This window comes from Lissotriton helveticus, chromosome 3_2 (genome assembly GCF_964261635.1).
Source record: "Lissotriton helveticus chromosome 3_2, aLisHel1.1, whole genome shotgun sequence".
Taxonomy (NCBI): domain Eukaryota; kingdom Metazoa; phylum Chordata; class Amphibia; order Caudata; family Salamandridae; genus Lissotriton; species Lissotriton helveticus.
This window is the reverse complement of record NC_136062.1, coordinates 499,088,626-499,111,477: the sequence shown is the minus strand read 5'-3', so window position 1 is coordinate 499,111,477 and position 22,852 is coordinate 499,088,626. Positions and strand designations below refer to the sequence as shown.

Genomic DNA, 22,852 nt, shown 5'->3' with positions numbered 1-22,852 from the left:
TGCCGAGATGGGGCACAAGGTGTCACCTTCGAAGCTTCAATTCTGTGTCCAGCAAGTGGTATACTTAGGACACTTGCTGTCCAAGAGGGGTAGGCAGTTGACACCCGACCGTATCCAGTTAATAGCGAGTCTTCCCCAGCCCAGAACCCAGAAGGAGGTACGTGCCTTTATCAGCCTTACTTCTTATTGTAGACAATGGATTCCCCAGTATGCATTTCTAGCCAAGCCACTGATACAGTTAACGACACAGGAGGCAGCCGTATCGACTGTCCTCCCTTGGACATCTGACCATACACTTAGTTTCAATGAGTTAAAGAAAGCCCTATGTCAAGCTCCAGTGTCCAGTTCTAGCTACACCGAACTACAGTAAGCCTTTTACACTTTTCGTTACTGAACGTGAAGGTACAGCATTATCTGTTCTTACACAAGATCAAGCAGGACAATACAAGCCCTGTGCTTATTTTTCGAGCACATTAGATCCAGTCGCCCAGGCGTTGCCTGCGTGCCTCAAGTCAGTTGCAGCCACAGCTCTAGCTATCAGACAAAGTGATTCCATAGTTTTAGGACACTCCCTGACAGTACAAGTCCCACATTCAGTAGAAGTTCTTTTAAACCGAACACAAACACAGCACTTGACAATTGCACGTTTAACAGGTTATGAATTGACACTGTTCCAGCCACACATAGAAATTAGACGCTGCAATGTCCTGAATCCTGCTACACTGTTACCATCAGTTAGTTCAAATCCTGACCCACATGACTGTGTGGAAGTAGTTAATATTACGACAAAGCCAAGACAAGACCTGACAGATATTCCGTTACCAGATCCCGACCTGACACTTTATGTGGATGGTTCATGTATGAGAACTAGTACAGGAGAACTAGTCGCCGCGTATGCAGTAACTACTGACACCGAAGTTATTGAGACACACCGTATTGACACCCTGTCCGCTCAAGCAGCAGAGCTAGTTGCTCTGACACAAGCCTGTATACACGCCAAGAACTTGAAAGTTAATGTTTACACAGATTCACGTTACGCATTCGGAGTTGTACACGACTTCGGAGTGCTCTGGCAGGAGAGAGGTTTTATGACTTCTCATGGAACCAAGATTCAGCATGGTCTCCTTATTCAAGCCCTGTTAGATGCCATACATTTACCGACATCTATTGCTATCATGAAATGCAAAGCACATACGAAAGTTACTGACATTATTTCCCAAGGTAATGATCTAGCAGACCGCACAGCCAAGCTTACAGCACAGACTCCAGACATTCCAGTTAACATGACACATACTCCAGATCCGATTACATGCATGACAGTTAAGGACCCTACACAAGATGTCATAGATATCCAGTTACATGCTACTCCCGATGAAATCAAGAAATGGTCTGAACAAGGAGGGGTCCAGACAGATCAAGGATGGTTAACGAAGGGTAGAGCCACATGGTTTCTCCCCGACTCTATGGTTCAAGTCATTATCAATACCGCACATAGTCCAGCACATTTAGGAGAAAAAGCTATGTTAGACAGTATCCAGAATATTTGGTTCAATAAGCATTTACGAGCTGCAGCCAAACAGAAAGTCCGTACCTGTATGATATGTTGTCAGTTTAATCCAGGTAAAAGTGTCCCGGTGGAACAAGGTGGTTTCCAGCCCCCTGACACCCTTTTGAGGTCCTCCAGATGGATTATATTCAGATGGAGCGATGTCGAGGTTTCAAGTATGTCCTTGTAGTTGTATGCGCTTTGTCCAGGTGGACAGAAGCATATCCAGTCCCAGATTACACAGCCGCGACCACTGCCAAGCAGTTGGTTCGTGAATTCTTCCCTAGATACGGACTCCCTAGAGTCGTATATTCTGATAACGGTCAGCCATTCTCCTCAGAGTTAATGAAGCACGTTTCCCTTTTGTTAGGGTACCAGTGGAAGTTTCATTGTGTACGCCATCCTGAAGCAGCCGGTCTAGTCGAGAGACATAATCAGACCCTGAAAATCCGTATTGCCAAAGTTTGTAAAGAAAAAGGTGTGGACTGGCTAGTAGCTCTGCCAGTCGCTTTGTTTTATATGCGCATGGTCGCACATTCCAGATCAGGTCTGTCCCCGTATGAGGTCGTATTCGGCCGCCCCCCTAACATGTGGGGTACTCCTAGACCCCGAAGTATTACCGATGTTTCATGTAATATGCTGACAGATTACCTAGCTTCCTTGATGTCTGCCCTCAACTCATGTCGTTCACAGGTTGCCGCCGCATTTCCAGACAATACCGAGGTGGCACCGCATGAAATCGTTCCAGGTTCCCTTGTGATGGTCCGAAATTTTGACAGATCAAGTCCGCTGGAGCCTCGTTGGAAGGAGCCACGTCAGGTCCTCTTGACCACCCGTACTGCCGTCAAGTTGGAAGGCAGGAAGGGGTGGGTCCATCTTTTTCATGTAAAACTTTTCAATGGATTGAAACCAGTCTCCAAGAACATTTCCAAGGATTCCCAAGATTCTAAAGACTGCCAAAACATTGTTTTAAAGGACTGTCCCGCAAAAGACATTACTACAACCCCTCCCTTGTTAGAGAAAACTCCGCAACAGGAGTATAAGTTAAAGCTCAGGTCTAGCAAAATAAGTCAGTCAGTTTGATTGTATAAGTCCTCCCCTAGGTGAAACGGTTAGACTGTTTCTGACATGTATAACATAGACCCCCATAGTGAGAGAGTCAGTCGAAGTTCAATTCAATGTATCGTTTTTCTGAGTTTCATATTATTCATCAGCATAATGATTTCCTGCACCAGCTATGCGTTCTATCTGTATTTTCCAGTTCCTCATGTAAATATGTCTGCTAATGCTACAGTAGAGCACACGTTTAGTGATCTGCCTCCTCACGAATATTCTTACCGCCTCGCTATGCGCAACAACTCATTTATCCGTATGTTACATTACTCACACCAGACCAGCAATGCCACTAATTGTTGGGTGTGTGGTCGACTCCCCCCTTTCCAGACACCGAAGGGAGTTCTGCCACTCTTTCCTTATCCATTTTCTCATAATGGTTCATGTGGAGCATGGTCCACGTTAACGTCATCCGCAACAGATATGTCTTTTCTTAACAGTACATGTTTTCCAGACAAGAAAGGTCTCCCCCACAGAACAGGTTTAGATCTAGAAAATGAAGTATATAATTTAGGTAATTATTCGTCGAATTTCATGGTCCTGAATGTTCAGTCTGATACTACTCCAGACTTACCTGCTATTTCAGTTCTACCTGTCAAAGGCGAATTATGTGTCCGTAGTTATGGTTCCATACATGTAGGTCATAGTGAATGTACTGCTGTTATCCAGTATAGTGACAGTGGGAAATCTGTTTTCAAAGCTTCACGTCATTCTTATTTTATTTGTGGTCAAACTGCATATGTTCGTCTGCCCCTCGATTGGGAGGGAACCTGTTACATTGCCTTCCTACTGCCACCTGTTTTCCTAGCCCCATCTGATTATCACAGAAACACACATCTAGTACACATTAGACATAGAAGGGAGTCCCCAATTGTCGATTATACTGAAACTACTCTAGAACAGTATACAGATTTCAATAAAGGTTTCTTCTTCTTTGTAGGACCTGTCCAGAATAGTAAACTGATCCGTAGGTTAACAAGAACCCTTGAAGCTGTAGTAAATGAGACTGCCTCTGCTCTAGGTAACTTAACCGAAGAACAATCTGCTATGAGATTTGTCGTTTTGCAAAATCGTCTCGTCCTTGACGTCATACTGGCCGATAGGGGCGGGGCCTGTAGAGTCATCGGATCTAGTTGCTGCATTTTCATTCCAAATAACGCGCCGTCTGTCTATTCAGCTATAACCAGACTCCATAAAATTGCCCATCTGTTACACCAAGATCCAGGCACCTGGACATGGTCCGGTTGGTTCTGGAATATAATTTCCGCATGGGGATGGAAAGTCCTGTCCTTTTTAGGTATTGCAGTAGCGATCATATTTAGCTGCTGCCTCTGTATACAATGTGGCCCTGCGATTTGCAGCATGTGTGCTACCTCTTGTATTCCTAGTCCCAAGCCCCGTTCTAAATCCCGTTCCAAGACAATTCGAGACGAGCAAATGGTACTGTATGAAATGATAGATGGTATCATGAATATTGATGTTTCCTGATGGAAACGTAGTGACAAGGAGGGAATGTGGAAAAGTAAATTTTGCCATGTTCTGTGTCCCTACGCCTCATCCATCATATGTTATGTGTGCATGACTAATATGCATATGTTATTCCCCATGTCCGATTAATGACGCAATTCCAGTTGTGTCCACCTTTAGTATGTTAGTTTCCAGTCCTCGTGAATATTACGAATATCAGGCCTATGTAAAGTTACGTTGCCACGTTTCTCAGTGTGCACGTTATTCCATTATAAAGTCCCCGTTTCCAGGCCTCAACAGGGCCCGGACATCAGATTCAGCTCCTGTCTCCTGAAAGCCTCGCTGAGGAGCGATACAGCCCCCACCTGTATCCTCGACCCTTCACTTACTTCCTGCCTCGCAGTGCCCGGTGCAGCTCGGCTCTGTCTCTGAGTCTGCCAAAAGTATGTTATAGTTCCAGCTATCAGTTCAGTCCTCCTCTTCTGCATTCCTAAGCTACTGAACTGCATCAATAGTTTCCGTCATTGTCTAGCCTTCTCGTCTCCACGTTAGAGAAATACTGTATTTAATGGTCATTTAGTATTCTTCATCACGCACTACATGTAGAATAATGCATGGTCCAGTCTTAGAGTCAAGTTAGCTTTTCCCCTCATGACTTCTAGTTTATATCAACATGTTCCCTAAACATCAGATACCAGATAGGGTTTAGGTACATGTCGCTCCGACCCTCCAGACTCTAGTCTCTGCTCCTAGCACAGAGTTCGTAGCCCCCAGCTTCTCCTAGTAATACGTCATTGCCAGTTTGCGCGCACCATCAGGTTAGAGGTCCCGGCTCCTTAGGTAGCCCCCTCCAATGTTTCCGCCCATTCATGACATATTCTGTTACGTTTTCATCACATGCCTAAGTATACTCCCAGTCACACCTCTTTTTTTCTGTTATCTTTCGCGACTGCTACGCGTCACGCCTTCTGCTCCACCCACTGCTACGCCTACTGCAATGTAATGCTATGTGTTCGCGCCATGTATATAAGTCCATGTATTGTTATTAAAAGTTAGCGCGCTCATCCCAGATCAAGCCCCGGCAGCTGCTGGGCCCCAGTTGTCCTGCTGGGCCCTGTCACCTCTGTTCTATGCAGGTTGTCCTGATCCTGTCCTTATGCTGTAATAAACCTGCAGAAACTCCTACTACCTCGAATCTTGACTCTTATTTTATTGAGCTATCTGTTATTCATTCATTCATTCAAAAATAGATCCGGTATTATTTATTTATATACCACAGAGGGAGGAAGTCACTGTTTGCAGGGGAACGGCGTGTGGAGTTGCCTCTGCCTCTTCCCTTGCCGTTGTTCCCTCTAAAGTAACCTCTTGATGAGAACGATTGATTATTGCCCTTGTGAGAGGAGGGGGGATTCTCTGAAGAAGTGTTTTTGGAGTCACCCCTGTAAAAGGAGCGACAAAAGGATCCCCGATTGGTAGGGAGTTGCAAAGCCTCCATAGAGTTTGCGACCTCAGTGTCTTTTTTTTCATCTTCTCTAAAGAAGTGTCCACGGTAGAGCAGAAGAGGTGCTCTTTATCAAAGGGTTGGTTCAGATTAGAGGCTTAGTCCTCGGGTTTGAACCCTGGAATTCTGAGCCAAGCATGTCTGTAGCAATGCACTGGTGTTGACTGCGCGGGCTGCTGTGTCTAAGGCGCACCTAATCGAAGTATTGGTAATTAATTTTCCCTCCTGAATTGTGTCATTGGCTTTGGTTTTGTGCTCGTCGGGTAAAAACTGCATTCATTTTTCTAGCTCATCATAATGAGCTCTGTCGTAGCGAGCTAAGAGAGCCTGCGCATTCGCACTTCGCCAGTGATTGGCTGTTTGCGATGCTTTTCTTTTGCCCGAGGCATCAATTAATTTGGACTCCTTATCAGGAGGAGGGGCATCTCCTCTAGTTTGTGAGTTTGCCCTTTTGCCAGCGTTGGAGACTACAAGGGAGTCTAATCGAAGTTGACCCCGGATGTAAGTGGGGTCCGTAGGTGCTGGATTGTACTTTGTCAATTCTGGGCGTGATAATTCTTGCACGCACAGGGTCTTTAAAAATCTTGTCAGTATGTTTAAGCATTCCCTTAAGCATAGGGAGTGTCTGTGTGTTGGACCTAGATTACCCAAGCCTACATATGGTAGCCTGGCACAGTAGTGGTCTACAGCTAACTCCAAGCGCTGGTTAAGTACTTACAAATCTTACCCACAGTAACTCAGTGATGAACCACTAAAATAAAGACACAACACCACTGTTTGGAAAAATACCGATACCTTTTATAAAAATAATATGCTCTTCTTGTTATGCTTTTTAGTCAGGGATGAAAGACAATCAAATACACATCCACATGAAATTTAAATTACTCTTCAATATTTTTCCTGCTCAGAATTTGAGAATCAAAGGTACATTTAGGTTCTTTAGTTATTTAGGACACAAGACACTTCACTAATAACTTTTACAGGAAGGCAAAATACAGTCTGGCAGAGTAATATGTTTTTAAAGACACATTTGCAGGTACATTACATTTGTGATAAGAGGCTGTCTATAGTACAACCCACTACTCCACTAGGAGGTTACAGCTAGGGATTTGCACTCTACAGTTTCAACATGTTATTTAACCACTCTTAGGCGTGTACATTACCCCTCAGCTCTTAGCCTTCTTCTCACTCAACAGACCTCTACCACAGGGGTGGATCTTCTCAACATAAACCCCCAGCCATGTGGCTAAAAGGAGACAAAACAGAATCAACAATGTTCTCCCTTCGATCAATTCACAGGTTGCACCTTAATGGTGAAGGTTCTACTTCCTTAATTAATAACAGGATATAAGGGCTCTTCCTAGTGAGCCTGGTAATTCTCCCTGCCCACCACTCTCCCCCTCTTATCTCATTAGGAGCTAGAGTTTTTACGTGGACTGGGCAGTTCTGTCACTCGGTTTCTTTATATGTAATTCTGGCGGCTTAAAAGTCAATTGCCTGTCTTTAAGATTTCCCGCTTTGATGCCTTCAGTCACCCGATGCTTCCTCTTCCCGCACCCCCTCTACCCGGCTTACTTTTGAGTTCCGGACAGTGCAGCTGGTGTTGCCTGGGTCCCGCGGTGCCGGGGAAGTCTCCCCGCAGTTGTAGAGGCGTCAGGGATGCCTACCTCAGACCGAGGCGCTCCACCGAGGTGACCGATGCGGCGCTTCTGCCTCTTCAAGCTTACCGCTGGCTGGAGCTCTGCCTTGACGCACCTCCGATGACGCGACCGGCCCTCCTCAGGCGCACTACTCCGCTGGGCATGCGCGGAAGCGCTCGCTCTTCTCCCGCCTCCGCACTCACTCAAAGGGAGGACGCTGGTCTACCGGTGACGCTGCTCTCCCGGGCCTGCCCGATCATAGGCCCCTCCTGCCTCACGAAAAGCGTCTAGCTGCTGGTCATGCGCGGAAGCGCCGATCTCTTTGTTTTGACGCGGCCGGTGCCCCCGGGGTCCCGATGCCGATCAGAGCAGCGTCGCTGCTCCCCTCCAGTCACTTCTCACTTGGGCTTCACAGGAAGGATGTCCACACACGGCGCCCTTGCTCCACAGGTCGCCAGGGTGCCACAGACCCCCGCACTCACTTCAGCTACTCCACGTCCCCGGTAAGCTCAGCGCTGATCAGGGGTAGCCAGGACTCTCTTCAGTCAGGGGTATCCTGAGTGGATTTATTGAGATTCCAAGATGTGAGTGGCTGCTTCCTCAAGTAGCTCGATTTCTTTTCCAATAGTTGATGTTTTGAGAGAGGGATCGGTCAAAGGCTGAAGGGGGAACAATCCTCTGAAGTAACTGTCAGCCTCAGTGACAAACTAGCTGCTCTCAGTGTGTCCACCTCCTCTCACCACTGCCTCACTCCTCTACTCTGGGGTCAGCACAAAATGGCTGCTGGTCACTGGCCTTATATAGGGTGGCCTGAGACCTGCAGAATTCTCTAGGGTATTCTAGAAAGTTCCCTAATGTTAACCTATGGACCTGTCCTCCAGTGGTGTCCGTTATGGCAGTTGGTGGACACCATCTTAGGTCTCTGGAGATCCCTAGATTTTCAAGGGGGCTGACTAGGCCTCACAGGTTATGAGGGAAAAATGGCGTCATCGCCAAGGAACACCTAGCCCCCTGACAGCATTAAAAAATTCCTGATGGACATATGTAAAAATAAAAATAGAAACTCTGGGAGGCTAAGGGGGACAAAAATAAATCACGATGGTTAGAGTCTTCCCAGAAGCAGACAGGTCTAACACGCGTCCCCCCCAGCTGAAAGTGGGGAGAACTACCCAACCCCTTGGGAGTCCTCATCACTAAGGCGGAAATATCTGGATAGACCGTCTGCGTTGGCATGGTCTGCCCCAGGTCGGTGTTCCACCCTAAAGTCCATTCCCTGTAGGGAGATGGACCACCTTAACAACTTGGGATTCTCCCCCTTCATTTGCATCAGCCAACGAAGGGGGCGATGGTCAGTCTGAACTAGGAAGTGCGAACCAAACAGGTATGGTCGCAGCTTCTTCAGAGCCCAAACCACCGCAAAGGCTTCTCTCTCAATTGTACTCCATCTCCTTTCCCTGGGGAGTAGCCTTCTGGACAGGAAGACCACGGGTTGATCCAAGCCCTCATCATTTAGCTGCGATAACACTGCCCCAATGCCATGTTCAGACGCATCTGTTTGGACAATGAATTCTCTAGCAAAATTAGGGGCCCTGAGAATGGGAGCGGAACACAATGCTTGTTTCAAGGTCATGAAGGCTCGCTGGCAAGCCTCTGTCCAGACTACCCGTCGGGGTTGCTTCTTGGAAGTAAGTTCAGTGAGGGGGGCCACGATAGTGCCATACCCCTTCACGAAGCGACGGTAGTATCCCGTGAGGCCCAGGAAGGCTCGGACCTCGGTTTGAGTCTTGGGGGGCTCCCAGGCGATGATGGTCTCAATCTTTGCCTGGAGGGGCTGCACCGTCCCCCTGCCCACCAAGTGACCTAAGTACACCACCGACCCTTGTCCGATCTGACACTTGCTGGCCTTGATGGTCAAGCCAGCCTGTTGTAGGGCATGAAGAACAGCTTGCAGGTGCTGCAAATGGTCCTCCCAGCTGCTGCTGAAGACAGCAATGTCGTCCAGGTATGCAGCAGAAAAAGCTTCCATTCCCGAAAGGACCCTGTTCACCAGCCGCTGAAAAGTGGCAGGGGCATTCTTGAGCCCAAAGGGCATCACACGAAATTGGTAGTGTCCCTCAGGTGTAGAGAAGGCTGACCTTTCCTTCGCCTCCTCGGTAAGGGAAATCTGCCAGTACCCTGAAGTTAGGTCAAAGGTACTTAAGTATTGGGCAGCTCCCAGCCGGTCAATAAGCTCATCCGCCCGTGGGATAGGATGTGCATCAGTTTTAGTCACTAAGTTCAAGCCTCGGTAGTCCACACAGAATCTCAATTCAGGTGTGGTGCCTGGTGGGGCAGCTTTCGGTACCAAAACCACCGGGCTAGACCAAGGGCTACCAGAAGGTTCAATCACCCCTAGCTCCAGCATCTTGGCGACTTCACTTTTGATGTTGGCCTTCACCTTGTCCGACAGCCGGTAGATTTTAGATTTCACAGGTGGGCTGTCTCCTGTGTCCACGTCATGGGTACACAGGTGGGTCCTGCCTGGGACAAGGGAGAACAGGGGAGAAAATTGCTCCAGGATCTGGCGGCAATCACTTTGCTGTTCAGAAGTCAGGGATGGCGAGAGAATCACTCCCTCCACTGATCCATCTTTTTCTTTGTACGAGAGAAGATCAGGGAGAGGTTCACTTTCTTCTTCCTCTGCCCCATCGGTCACCAGCATTAAGACAACCTCGGGCCTCTCATGATGTGGCTTGAGGCGATTGGCATGCAGCACCCTGAGGGGCTGCCTCGGGGTCTTAAGATCCACCAAATAGGTAGACTTCCCCTTTTTCTCTAAAACCTCAAAGGGGCCTGTCCAACGATCCTGGAGGGCATTTAGCTCTCCAGGTTCCATTACCCACACTTTCTGTCCAGGCTCCAGTTCCACTGGGTGAGCGTTGTGGTCATACCACTCTTTCATAACTGCTTGGCTGGCCTCCAAGTTGTCTGAAGCCTGCTTCCACAACTTAGCCATTTGGCTCCGGAAGGCCAGCATGTAGCTCACCACGTCCTGGGGAAGCTTCCTGGGAGTCTGTTCCCATCCGTCTTTCACCAGGCTGAGAGGTCCCCTTACAGGGTGCCCATACAAAAGTTCGAAGGGGCTGAAGCCCACTCCCTTCTGTGGCACTTCCCTGTAGGAAAACAAGAGACAGGGTAGGAGGATGTCCCATTTCTTCCGTAGGCTCTCAGGAAGACTCCGTATCATACCTTTCAAGGTTTTGTTAAACCTTTCCACAAGGCCATTGGTTTGTGGGTGATAGGGAGTAGTAAACCGATAGGTAACGCCGCACTCCTTCCACATGGCCCGCATGTATGCTGAAAGGAAGTTAGTCCCCCTGTCGGAAATGACCTCCTTGGGGAAACCCACTCTGGTGAAAATCCCCATCAGGGCCCTTGCCACTACAGGTGCAGTGATGGTCCTCAGAGGTATTGCCTCTGGGTACCGGGTGGCATGATCCACCAAAACCAGTATGAACCGATGTCCAGCTGAAGTTGGTGGATCCAATGGCCCTACAATGTCGATGCCCACCCTCTCAAAGGGGGTGCTAACGACGGGTAGTGGTTCCAGGGGAGCTTTTAGCTTCACCCCAGTTTTCCCACTGGCTTGGCAAGACACACACGTCCGACAATATGTATCCGACGCCACTTTCATTCGAGGCCAGTAGAAATGGGGGACAAGCCGGGCAAAGGTCTTGTCCTGTCCTAGGTGTCCTGCCAATGGTATCTCATGAGCCAGTTCCAGTAGAAAGGCTCTAAAGCATTGAGGGACCACCAAGGCTCTGGCTGAACCGTGGCCAGGTGTCTTGGGCTCACTGTAGAGGAGTCCATCCTCCCAGTAAATCTGGTAGCTCCCTTCAATGTTTCCCGCTGCCTGGGCGTTGGCCTGTTGCCGCAGCCCCTCGAGAGTAGGACACTCTTTCTGAGCTTTGCAGAATTCTTCCCGGGAAGGACCTCCCTCCACATGCCATTCAGTTGGGATGGGTAGGTTTTCCAGGGAAGCAACATTCTCCCCGGTGGACTCCAGATCCACCTCCGCAGGTGGTCCAGTTGTCTCACGAGGTGGAGATGTCGAGGCAGGGTCCTCCGGCCTCCTGTCCTTCTCCTCTCTGGCAGCCGGCTGGGCCATTGTTCCAGGCTCCAGCGTCAATGAACTCCCCCTTCGGGCAGTCGCGGACCTTGTGCTGACACAAGTCCAGTCAGGGGGTCCCAGCATCTCAGAGTGAGTCTGGTACTCCACCCTCCTCCAAGCATTGTGCTCCATATCATTCCCCAACAGGCAGTCAACAGGCACGGCAGGGCTTACGGCAACTCGAAGTGGACCTGCAACCCCTCCCCACTCAAAGGGAACCTCGGCCACAGGATAGTGGCCCAATCTGCCGTCAGCCATTACGGCGGGATGGAGTACATCTGGGATGACCTGCTCTGAAGACACCAGCTGACTCCTTACCATAGTCATGCTGGCTCCTGTGTCTCTCAGAGCCTCCCCTCTTCGGCCATTGATGGTGACCCACTGCTCATACTTAGTAGTATTAGAGGGCAGCTGGGTCTTGGGAACCATCTCCTTATCTCCTAGGGACACTAAGGTGACACCCGCCCGCTCCCCCCCATTAACCAAAGGCATCTCCTCCCCGAGCACTACACTAGTGATTCCCGGGGCTTTTCCTCCAGTGGGAGGGGGTGGTCTTTTTGGGCACCTCACATCTCCTTTATAGTGTCCCACACCACCACACTCAAAACAATGAACAACCCTTGGCTGCTGGCTTTGGCCAGGGGTAGGGTTGCGAGGGGGGTTACTCTTGGGGATGAATCCTCTGCCCCTTCCTTGCGAAGTATTTTGTGGCCCTTTTGAGAACTCCCTCTTAGTTTCCCCTCCCTCTTTCCTCTGGGGGGCGCCCTGTCCTTGCTTCTGGGAATTCCCTCCAGTCCCCTTAGTCGACACCCGGGTACTAACCCAGATGTCCGCCTCCTCAGCAAGCTTCCTGGGGCTGGTCAGCTTGCTGTCCACCAGATGCTGTCTTAGTTCGGGAAGACACTTCTCGAGTAGGTGTTCCTTGAGTATGAGGTCATATAGTCCCTCATAGTCTCCTACTTCGCTGCCTCTTACCCAACCCTCCAGGGCCTTCCTGGCGTAGTCCAAGAAATCTACCCAGTTTTGCGTGCCCAGCTTGTAGCTACCCCGGAACTTTTGCCTATATTTCTCAGGGGTCAACCCAAACTTCTTGAGCAGCGCTGATTTCATAGCCGGATAGTAGGTCTGTTCACTCTGGTCAAGAGCCAACAAAGTATCCCTGCCAGTGGGGGGCATGTATTTGTATAACCCACCTCCCCAGTGGACTTCCAGAATCCCATGGGCCCTTAGCGAGACCTCGTAGGCGGCTAGCCACTTAGCAATGTCGTCACTGGGTACATAACAAGCCATAATATCTTTTGGTAGGTACGGTCTAGGTTCTTTGATGTTGGTCTGGGTATCGCTGCCACCATTCTCTGATTTGGGGGATCCTCGGTTTAGGGCTTGTAAATCCATCTCTTTGATGGTTCGCTCATGTGCCAACCTCCTATCCTCCCTTTCCATGTCCATCCTGGCTAGTTCTATTTTCAACCTCCTCTCCTCCCTCCTATCTTCCAGCTCGGCTTCGGTTAAGCCCCTGTCTGAAACACTGCTGCTTGCCCTTGAAGGTAGCCTGGGACCTGTCAGAAGATTCCCTCTCCCCATTTGGTTCAGCAATGCAGCCTCAGTAACAGTGTCCCCATCACCCATTTCCGTTTCTGGTTCCTCCCTTAGGCGAGCTTCTAACCATGCCCTTATGCTTGTCAGCAACTCTCCTTTCTTGGCACCTTTATTGAAAAATACCCCGTTCTGCTGACACCAATCCCTGAGTTGGGCCACAGTATTGGCTTCCAACTCTTTAAGATTCACCTCCAGCTTTGCCATGGTATAAAATTACTCACAGGAGAAAACCACGAAGTGACTTGAGGTTAACCTCCACCCACCACCAGAAGTAAATTTAGAAAAATCAAAAATATAAATTAGGAGGGCCGCAGGGAGAAAACTCCAGGTGAGGTCTTGTGGTTAGCACTGCGTTACTAATAAGTGAGTGTAAGTACAAATCCGTTATCCCACCGCTGAAACACCAATTATGTTGGACCTAGATTACCCAAGCCTACATATGGTAGCCTGGCACAGTAGTGGTCTACAGCTAACTCCAAGCGCTGGTTAAGTACTTACAAATCTTACCCACAGTAACTCAGTGATGAACCACTAAAATAAAGACACAACACCACTGTTTGGAAAAATACCGATACCTTTTATAAAAATAATATGCTCTTCTTGTTATGCTTTTTAGTCAGGGATGAAAGACAATCAAATACACATCCACATGAAATTTAAATTACTCTTCAATATTTTTCCTGCTCAGAATTTGAGAATCAAAGGTACATTTAGGTTCTTTAGTTATTTAGGACACAAGACACTTCACTAATAACTTTTACAGGAAGGCAAAATACAGTCTGGCAGAGTAATATGTTTTTAAAGACACATTTGCAGGTACATTACATTTGTGATAAGAGGCTGTCTATAGTACAACCCACTACTCCACTAGGAGGTTACAGCTAGGGATTTGCACTCTACAGTTTCAACATGTTATTTAACCACTCTTAGGCGTGTACATTACCCCTCAGCTCTTAGCCTTCTTCTCACTCAACAGACCTCTACCACAGGGGTGGATCTTCTCAACATAAACCCCCAGCCATGTGGCTAAAAGGAGACAAAACAGAATCAACAATGTTCTCCCTTCGATCAATTCACAGGTTGCACCTTAATGGTGAAGGTTCTACTTCCTTAATTAATAACAGGATATAAGGGCTCTTCCTAGTGAGCCTGGTAATTCTCCCTGCCCACCACTCTCCCCCTCTTATCTCATTAGGAGCTAGAGTTTTTACGTGGACTGGGCAGTTCTGTCACTCGGTTTCTTTATATGTAATTCTGGCGGCTTAAAAGTCAATTGCCTGTCTTTAAGATTTCCCGCTTTGATGCCTTCAGTCACCCGATGCTTCCTCTTCCCGCACCCCCTCTACCCGGCTTACTTTTGAGTTCCGGACAGTGCAGCTGGTGTTGCCTGGGTCCCGCGGTGCCGGGGAAGTCTCCCCGCAGTTGTAGAGGCGTCAGGGATGCCTACCTCAGACCGAGGCGCTCCACCGAGGTGACCGATGCGGCGCTTCTGCCTCTTCAAGCTTACCGCTGGCTGGAGCTCTGCCTTGACGCACCTCCGATGACGCGACCGGCCCTCCTCAGGCGCACTACTCCGCTGGGCATGCGCGGAAGCGCTCGCTCTTCTCCCGCCTCCGCACTCACTCAAAGGGAGGACGCTGGTCTACCGGTGACGCTGCTCTCCCGGGCCTGCCCGATCATAGGCCCCTCCTGCCTCACGAAAAGCGTCTAGCTGCTGGTCATGCGCGGAAGCGCCGATCTCTTTGTTTTGACGCGGCCGGTGCCCCCGGGGTCCCGATGCCGATCAGAGCAGCGTCGCTGCTCCCCTCCAGTCACTTCTCACTTGGGCTTCACAGGAAGGATGTCCACACACGGCGCCCTTGCTCCACAGGTCGCCAGGGTGCCACAGACCCCCGCACTCACTTCAGCTACTCCACGTCCCCGGTAAGCTCAGCGCTGATCAGGGGTAGCCAGGACTCTCTTCAGTCAGGGGTATCCTGAGTGGATTTATTGAGATTCCAAGATGTGAGTGGCTGCTTCCTCAAGTAGCTCGATTTCTTTTCCAATAGTTGATGTTTTGAGAGAGGGATCGGTCAAAGGCTGAAGGGGGAACAATCCTCTGAAGTAACTGTCAGCCTCAGTGACAAACTAGCTGCTCTCAGTGTGTCCACCTCCTCTCACCACTGCCTCACTCCTCTACTCTGGGGTCAGCACAAAATGGCTGCTGGTCACTGGCCTTATATAGGGTGGCCTGAGACCTGCAGAATTCTCTAGGGTATTCTAGAAAGTTCCCTAATGTTAACCTATGGACCTGTCCTCCAGTGGTGTCCGTTATGGCAGTTGGTGGACACCATCTTAGGTCTCTGGAGATCCCTAGATTTTCAAGGGGGCTGACTAGGCCTCACAGGTTATGAGGGAAAAATGGCGTCATCGCCAAGGAACACCTAGCCCCCTGACAGCATTAAAAAATTCCTGATGGACATATGTAAAAATAAAAATAGAAACTCTGGGAGGCTAAGGGGGACAAAAATAAATCACGATGGTTAGAGTCTTCCCAGAAGCAGACAGGTCTAACACTGTGTGTTAGAAAGGCGACCCCGGGGGAGGCAGAAGATGTCTGACTGACCACCCCTAGGTCCACCTCTCCGTCAAGAAGTAGCCGAGCGTTACTGAGAGGCCTCCTGGGTGAGGACCCTCTCCTAGGATCGCACAGCAGAGTAACCACACACCACAAATGGACACCACACCAGAGGTCGAGTTCGTAAGCTTTATCAGGAAATAAAGGCTGCTGGTTCTCAGCGATATGTACAAGTAGACCGAGGGGTCTGTAAAGTCTCGAAAAAGGGGGGTCAGGGAAGCGGGACAGTCTCGGTTGGGGTGTAGGAAGGGATACCCTGCGCACAGCCCTCAATCCTCGAGCCGGGGGTTCCGAGAGGTTGAGCCGCGGCAGCGCCAGCAGGCTCTCAAGATGGTTCGGCAAAGGTGGGCCGCGGCAGCGCCAGCAGGCTCCCAAGATGGTTCGGCAAAGGTGGGCCGCGGCAGCGCCAGCAGGCTCTCCAGATGGTTCGGCAAAGGTGGGCCGCGGCAGCGCCAGCAGGCTTCCAAGATGGTTCGGCAAAGGTGGGCCGCGGCAGCGCCAGCAGGCTCTCCAGATGGTTCGGCAAAGGTGGGCCGCGGCAGCGCCAGCAGGCTCTCCAGATGGTTCGGCAAAGGTGGGCCGCGGCAGTGCCAGCAGGCTCTCAAGATGGTTCGGCAAAGGTGGGCCGCGGCAGCGCCAGCAGGCTCCCAAGATGGTTCGGCAAAGGTGGGCCGCGGCAGCGCCAGCAGGCTCTCCAGATGGTTCGGCAAAGGTGGGCCGCGGCAGCGCCAGCAGGCTCCCAAGATGGTTCGGCAAAGGTGGGCCGCGGCAGCGCCAGCAGGCTCTCAAGATGGTTCGGCAAAGGTGGGCCGCGGCAGTGCCAGCAGGCTCTCAAGTTCTCCTCAGGTTCCAGGAAATGAGTTCTTCTGGGGTCGGCCGTGACAGCGTCAGCAGGGCTTTCCAGTCCAGGATACAACTGCCGTCCCACTCCAGGGCTGGCCCAGATATAGGACTGGAGTCCTTTGATGTCCGGACCCTCGCGCCTGGGGGTCAGAGGGGCCGGGAAGATGGTGTCCAGACACCCAGCAGGGGGGTGGGGCCAGCACCCAGGGATGCTGGGGGCGATCGATACCAGGCGTCCGGGGATGGCTGGAGGGCCATCGAAACTCCCCTCCTCCGGGATCTGTCGAGTGGCCACTCGACCACCTGGGTAGATCTTGGCGCCTTGATGTCTGGGCTTCGCTGGGCCTGGGCCGGGGCCGGAGCCACGTGGTCGTGACGTGGTGGGCCCAAGATGGAGTCGGGCGCGGCCTCGTGCTTAGGTCGTGAGGGGCCCACGATGGAGCCAGGCCGGTAGGGGGGGTCCGGGATGGTGACCGGACCAGCAATGTTGGGGCGTGCGGTGTCGGGCAAAAGGGCTGCCCGATGCTGGGTGGAGGGCCGATGTCGGCCTGGGGCCTCCATGCGGGAGGGGTAGGACCACGCCACGAGGCCGGGTCCAACACTGTGTGATCTCTGAGAGGAACTTAAGGTGTCAAGTAAAAAATCCTCTTCAAGAGCCTCTTTGTGTAATTCCACCCCGTGGTATTGAGTAGCTCTATGCACCCTACGTTGTCGTCAGGTGGTGATGGCCTGGAAGGGTATAGATCCGGATCGTTGTGTGTGATCGGATCTGTATTTTAGCCCTCCCAGGGGTCATTGGTGTCCTGTGGTCTATCTTCATCTTCATCCCCTTCATCTTGTGGATCAGGTGATTGAGGTTGTGGGGAATTTGTGGGTGTGATGAGCAAATTTGAGTCAATGGGTGAAGGCGGTGTAATGGGAGGAGGAGAAGGGTTAGTACCCACATCCTTGCATTTTAAAGGAATCTGGTAGTCCTCTTGTAAGCCCATTTTCCTTTTCTCTGGTAGTTTCACATGAATATATCCAGAATCTGGATGGATAACCAATTTTTTGTTTTGGATCTGTGTTTGCAGGCGGAACATCAAAATGAGGCTCTTTGGATGGGACAATCGCTTTCCCTATGGGTGCTGTACTTTATGGCGTTGAAAGTTTCAGCTCCAAAGATTTACTCTTCGGTAGCGATGGAATTGTCACAACGACGTGCTTCGACGCCGAACGTTTTGGTTTGGCAGCGACTTGATCCCGAGCCGGAAGGCTTTCATTTGTGTTTCGTGCCGGACTGGAGGGCAGGGCGTCCGAAACTTTTTCTCGGTGCAGACCTTGGCCCGAGGGCAGAGGAAGGACTGGAGCCTTTTTCTCCGACAATTGTTGGAGCAGGTTGGTGTCTGGACTCACGGTACGCTGAAACCGGTCTCACTTGCTCTTGTTCTTCCATGTTGGAATTGGCTTCGGACACGGAGATGTGTTCCCCCTCGACTTCAGCTCCTTGTGCGTGGAATTCTTCCTGGTCGGAATCTTGACCAAAGATGTCCGGTGCAGAGCCGCCTTGTTGGTGCATTTCATGGGGTTGAGCCCGATGGCGATGGAGCGTCTTCTTGGATCGAAACGATGGGCATGCTTTGCAGTCTTGTTTGTCGTGTTCCGGGGATAGACTGATTGCACACTTCGTGCAAGTCGGTGCACGGAAACTTCGTGTGACACCCGGGACAAAATTTGAATGGAGTCCGTTCCATCGACTGCTAGCGAGTCCGATGCGGGTACCCCCAACGGCCCGCCCTCCGTGAATCTTCAGATCGAAGACTGACTTGAAAAGATAGGCGGGGAATGGGAAGCGCGATCGAGAACAATACTGTCGAGGGTAGTGGAATGCACGTCGAGGGGAACCCGAGAAACTGTGTCGAACAGGAGCGCCGCAATTCACATCTGATTCTGGAGTCGTGTGCTTCAATCCTTCTACCTGGTGTTAAGGCACACCAGTGCAGTCCTGGCATCTGGGATCCAAGCTCACTGTTCCACTCCTTCTACGTGGAGTCAAGACACCAGTGCAGTCCTGGCATCTGGGATCCAAGCTCACTGTTCCACTCCTTCTACGTGGAGTCAAGACACCAGTGCAGTCCTGGCATCTGGGATCCAAGCTCACTGTTCCACTCCTTCTACGTGGAGTCAAGACACCAGTGCAGTCCTGGCATCTGGGATCCAAGCTCACTGTTCCACTCCTTCTACGTGGAGTCAAGACACCAGTGCAGTCTTGCCATCCAGTACCCTGAACCACATGAGAAAATGGGCTGTTTGACCTCGGATACTGAGAGGAGATTTGAGGGTAAAATCATAATTGGTGCTCTTCACCTCTGCACCCCGTAGGTTGTGATGCTTACTCCCGGTTACCTGCTCACGGCCGTAGGGAAACAACCAGGGTTATTACAGATGGACAAAGTAAGACTAATAACAAAGAAATACTCAATACTTGTGTCAACGCAAAGTAAAGCATGGCCTCCAGTAACACAATTAAGAAGTGCTTGCATGCCAATCAAAGCTGCACAATGCCCCACGCTCACCGGCCGGGATCTGGAATCTGTGTCAAGGCCTCGTATGCTCGGTTGTTGTCACCCAAATCCAGGTGCCGTGAGAAAATGCGCATCCGTAGTGCTGCCTGTGAAGAACAGCATAATTACAGCTTTATTACAAACCAGGCCAAATTTAACCACATTAATCCCAGTATAAGTATCTGGACAGCAGCCAACCGAGCCCTCCCGCCCAATAGCCATCAACTCTGCTCTGGAGGGTAACCAGCCTCTTCTGCCCGACCTCCAACTAATCACTGCCAAACCACCACCAGGAGTTCTGGCTAGGTCTGTCACCATTTCCCCAGTTGATCTACCGTTCACTCCGTTTTATTGTTCACCTGATTGACGGTGTGACCAACTACCAACCCCACATTAACCCCACCCAGAAGTCTCGTGCAGGCGACCACCCACCTGGTTCCGCCAGTCATCAGCAGTCGCCACAGTTATTGCTACGGTTGCTAAGTTAATGACCAACTCAGACAGGTTCACTTCCTCCAGCATCCGTATGACCTACAGAAAGACAAGAAACCAGAGTAAAGACACAAAGGGAAGGCATTACAGGGCAATAGAGATCCAACGACATCCTGGCACACTGATATTTTGAAAGAGACACAAACAGGCAGCGCAGCCACTGCCCCAAACCTGCCAACAAACGGCCCTGGAAATGGGATGGCCATCGCCAGCCCCCGTCATGCTGATAAAGAGATACCTTTTGATATGGCCAGTCACTTGAGAGCGAGAGAGACTAACATCTCCCGCCACATCGCCAAGGGGGGTGTGGTGATGACGGAGAGGGTTGATTAAGTGTGCGCGCTCAGGGGCACATTTCAATCAGAGTCCACTGTAAAAGATGCAAGAATGACCCATCCATACAACAAAATGGGAAAGGGTTTATTCAAGGGGTTTCAACCTCAACTTGTATTTTGCTTGTCCATTTTCTTCTTGCATTGTACGCTGTTTGAACAAAAACCTTTCCTGTTTAGCTGCTAACTTTTATACCTGCAACTGGCACGGTTTCATTGCAATCTACAAAGACCCGAACAGAGAGCAGCTGAGAAAGGCAGAGTGTACTACGTTGGTAAATGTAATGCTCCGCAAACCCCTGGCTGATGTCACTGTAGCGGAAGGTTACACATTTAAACTTCCAGGGAACAGACATGGTAAGTTACCGGGAATGCTCTGGAGCGCAGGCCTCTCTGCGCAGGGTTCCTCCTGTGCTGGGTCTCGAGATATTTCAGATTGTTTGTGCTCGGCGCACATAGCAATTGAGAGCACACACGGAATGGAAATGGATAAGACCCAGAGCTGCGCTGAAGGGCACAACATTGTTCTCCACTCCACTGTCGATCGACAAACAAGTGACTCACCTTCAGTGCGCTGAATCTAAATAGGACCTTCTAGAAGAAGGATTCCCGTTCGCAGAGCCAGAAGGGAGAGTGGGGAAGGAATCTGCCTTACGAGTCTCTCCCAGAAAAGGTGTTAACCTTATTCTTCTTGAAGAGACTTTTAATCGCAGATTCCTTACTTTGGAAAACATACCCTGGCAATAACCTCCCGAGGAGGGATTCCGTAGAAGTTGCAGCCTCTATCTAGGGAGGCTGTTTTTTTGCCAATGCGTAGCAGATTTTTTAATGCAGAGAACAATCCACCGAGAGGTGGTCCTCTTCTTCACTGCCTTGCCCTTCTTTGCTACCGTGAATCGAATGAAAAGCTCATTCTGCAGTCGATTTAAGAGGGCGAAGGACTAGAGGAAGGGGGAAGACAAGTGGCTAATTTGACCAGTGGTTTTGTGTGCTCAGCACCGGCACTTAATTCTTAACACCGGCAGTTATGCCAGCCTATCACATGGCGGCGCTGTTTCCCTAATTTTGAGATGAGAACAACAGATATTTTAATAATGTAATATAGATTTTTTTAAAATACTCGTCACCCACACAGTCTTATAGATTTGGGTGGCCGGAAATCATTTTGTAGGCGTGTGATAGTTAGTAGTTGGGTTGGTACGGTCATTGGCAGGCCATGAGTGGTGGCTGCAATGGCTGCCTCCGCAGGGCGGGCCCTGGCACTTACTCTTTTGTTTTCACAAATGAAGCACTGGCCGGGCCCCCGTCCTTTTTTGGCACCAGAAAGCAGCGGAAGTTGCACCGGCGGCCAAATTATGGCACCAGCACCCTCACAAGGACTCCTTTGGCAAAAAGTACCTGGACAGTCTGAGGTACCAAGAACAGAAGGTCTGCACCACAGCCGTTGTACAGACAGTGGCATGGGTGGACAGACTGACAGTGTCATGGGTGGCGAGGGTTATCGAGGAATGAAGTGGGTAGCTGTAGCCGGGGTGCGGGGTCTCGCCCTATGGAGGGGCACCCTTTAACGATGTGCGACCCCCCCCTCTTGTCTCCACAGCCTCTTCCTACCCCGGGATGGTCACCTGCAGAACGGTACAGCTGCGACGAAGAGGACGAGGTAGGATGGGGTCCCTTTAACTGGACGGCCACCCCAAACGAGGAGGCGGAGTCCGGAGAGCCCGTAAATAGCCGCCTCAACGACCCACAGGTGTGTTATTTCACCGGAGGAGCGGACAGAGTGCAGGAGAGCGGAGAGGCGGGAAGCAGTGTGACGGAGTGGAACGTTGGAGAGAGCGGAGACGGAGAGGCGGTGTGGAGCGGAGGAAAGCGTTGGCTGAGCGAAGAGACCATTGCGGAGGAGGAAGAAGGTCTAGACCGGCGCGTTCGGGACGCTGCCTCGGCGGATCAAGAACCAGAGGAGACAACCCCCAGCGCGTCTACTGAGAGAGACGAGACCCGAACGACAGGAGCTGGAAAGCCGGGAGGCCACCACCACGAGCCGCCCAGCCGTGTGCCAGGAGGTGTACGGCTAGCAGAGGTACGGGAACGGGTCCTGGGGTGGTGGAGGCGAAAAGGCAGACGTCTAACTTAGCTGTGCAATCCCTAGAAAGAACCCGCCCCTCCGACTAGCGGATCACTGGAAAGACACGTACACTGAGCCTGTGATTTGTGCACCGTGTGTCCCCTTCACGACCCTCACCCCCCCCTTCCTTCTCAATTTTCGGTAATATAAAAAACCGAAGCACTTACTTTGCCTCTCTTCTGTTTCCTTCTCGGTGACCGGCGAGGGCGAGCACTACGGAGCCTCCGGAGCCCAGCACCAGCAGGAGGAGGAGCCCCGTCAGGAGGAAGGAGGAGGGAGTGCTCCGCAAGACAAGAGAAGAAAGAAGCAGATCTCCGCGAAAGAGTCATCCTAGGAAGAAGTGTACCGATGACTTGTTGTTTAGAATAAAATCTACTGCAACAAAAACACGTCTTCTGCCCATTCCTCGTCCCGCGCCTACAGTAGCCCCACCAAACGATCTGTACTCTCACTCTTCTGAGGCGACAGTCTGCCAATCCAATACAAAGTGTCAAATTCTGGCTCCAGCTGGATGCAGAATTCAGTTTGCTGACTGGGTCCAAGAAAGGTTGAAAATCCTGTATCTGAGCGCTTCGGCTCCAGCGCAGCTTCACTGAGAATAGTCTGAAGCGTACACCATGAGAGGAGGGTACTTGAGGTTTGGACAGGGTAAGAGGTGCCTTGAGACCCTCACGGGCGAGTTGTGCGCTCTACAAAACCCCGATTGATTGAGAGGCAGCTGTGGTGGTCTCTCGAAGCTTTTAGTTACAGCCTACCACAAACTGAGTAGCTTAACTTATCACTGAGTTGGCTGACTTAAACTAGAAACCCGTTTTTTCTTAGTCTCTGCTGGCTAGGAAGGTACATAGACAGACCGTAGCCAAAGCCAGTTGGCGTCTTTCTGA

General features: G+C 50.7%; 1 protein-coding gene across 1 annotated transcript in view; it reads right to left on the bottom strand.

The window, feature by feature from the left end:
• NUP160 (nucleoporin 160) overlaps nt 1–22,852 on the bottom strand; it is a 289,550-nt gene that overhangs the window by 94,730 nt on the left and 171,968 nt on the right. Inside the window, exons 24-25 of the mRNA XM_078684503.1 lie at nt 19,452–19,550; nt 19,032–19,126 (exon numbers count right to left, since the gene is read on the bottom strand). Coding sequence (XP_078540629.1) covers nt 19,032–19,126; nt 19,452–19,550 — 194 coding nt within the window. The remainder of the gene's footprint in view (nt 1–19,031; nt 19,127–19,451; nt 19,551–22,852) is intronic.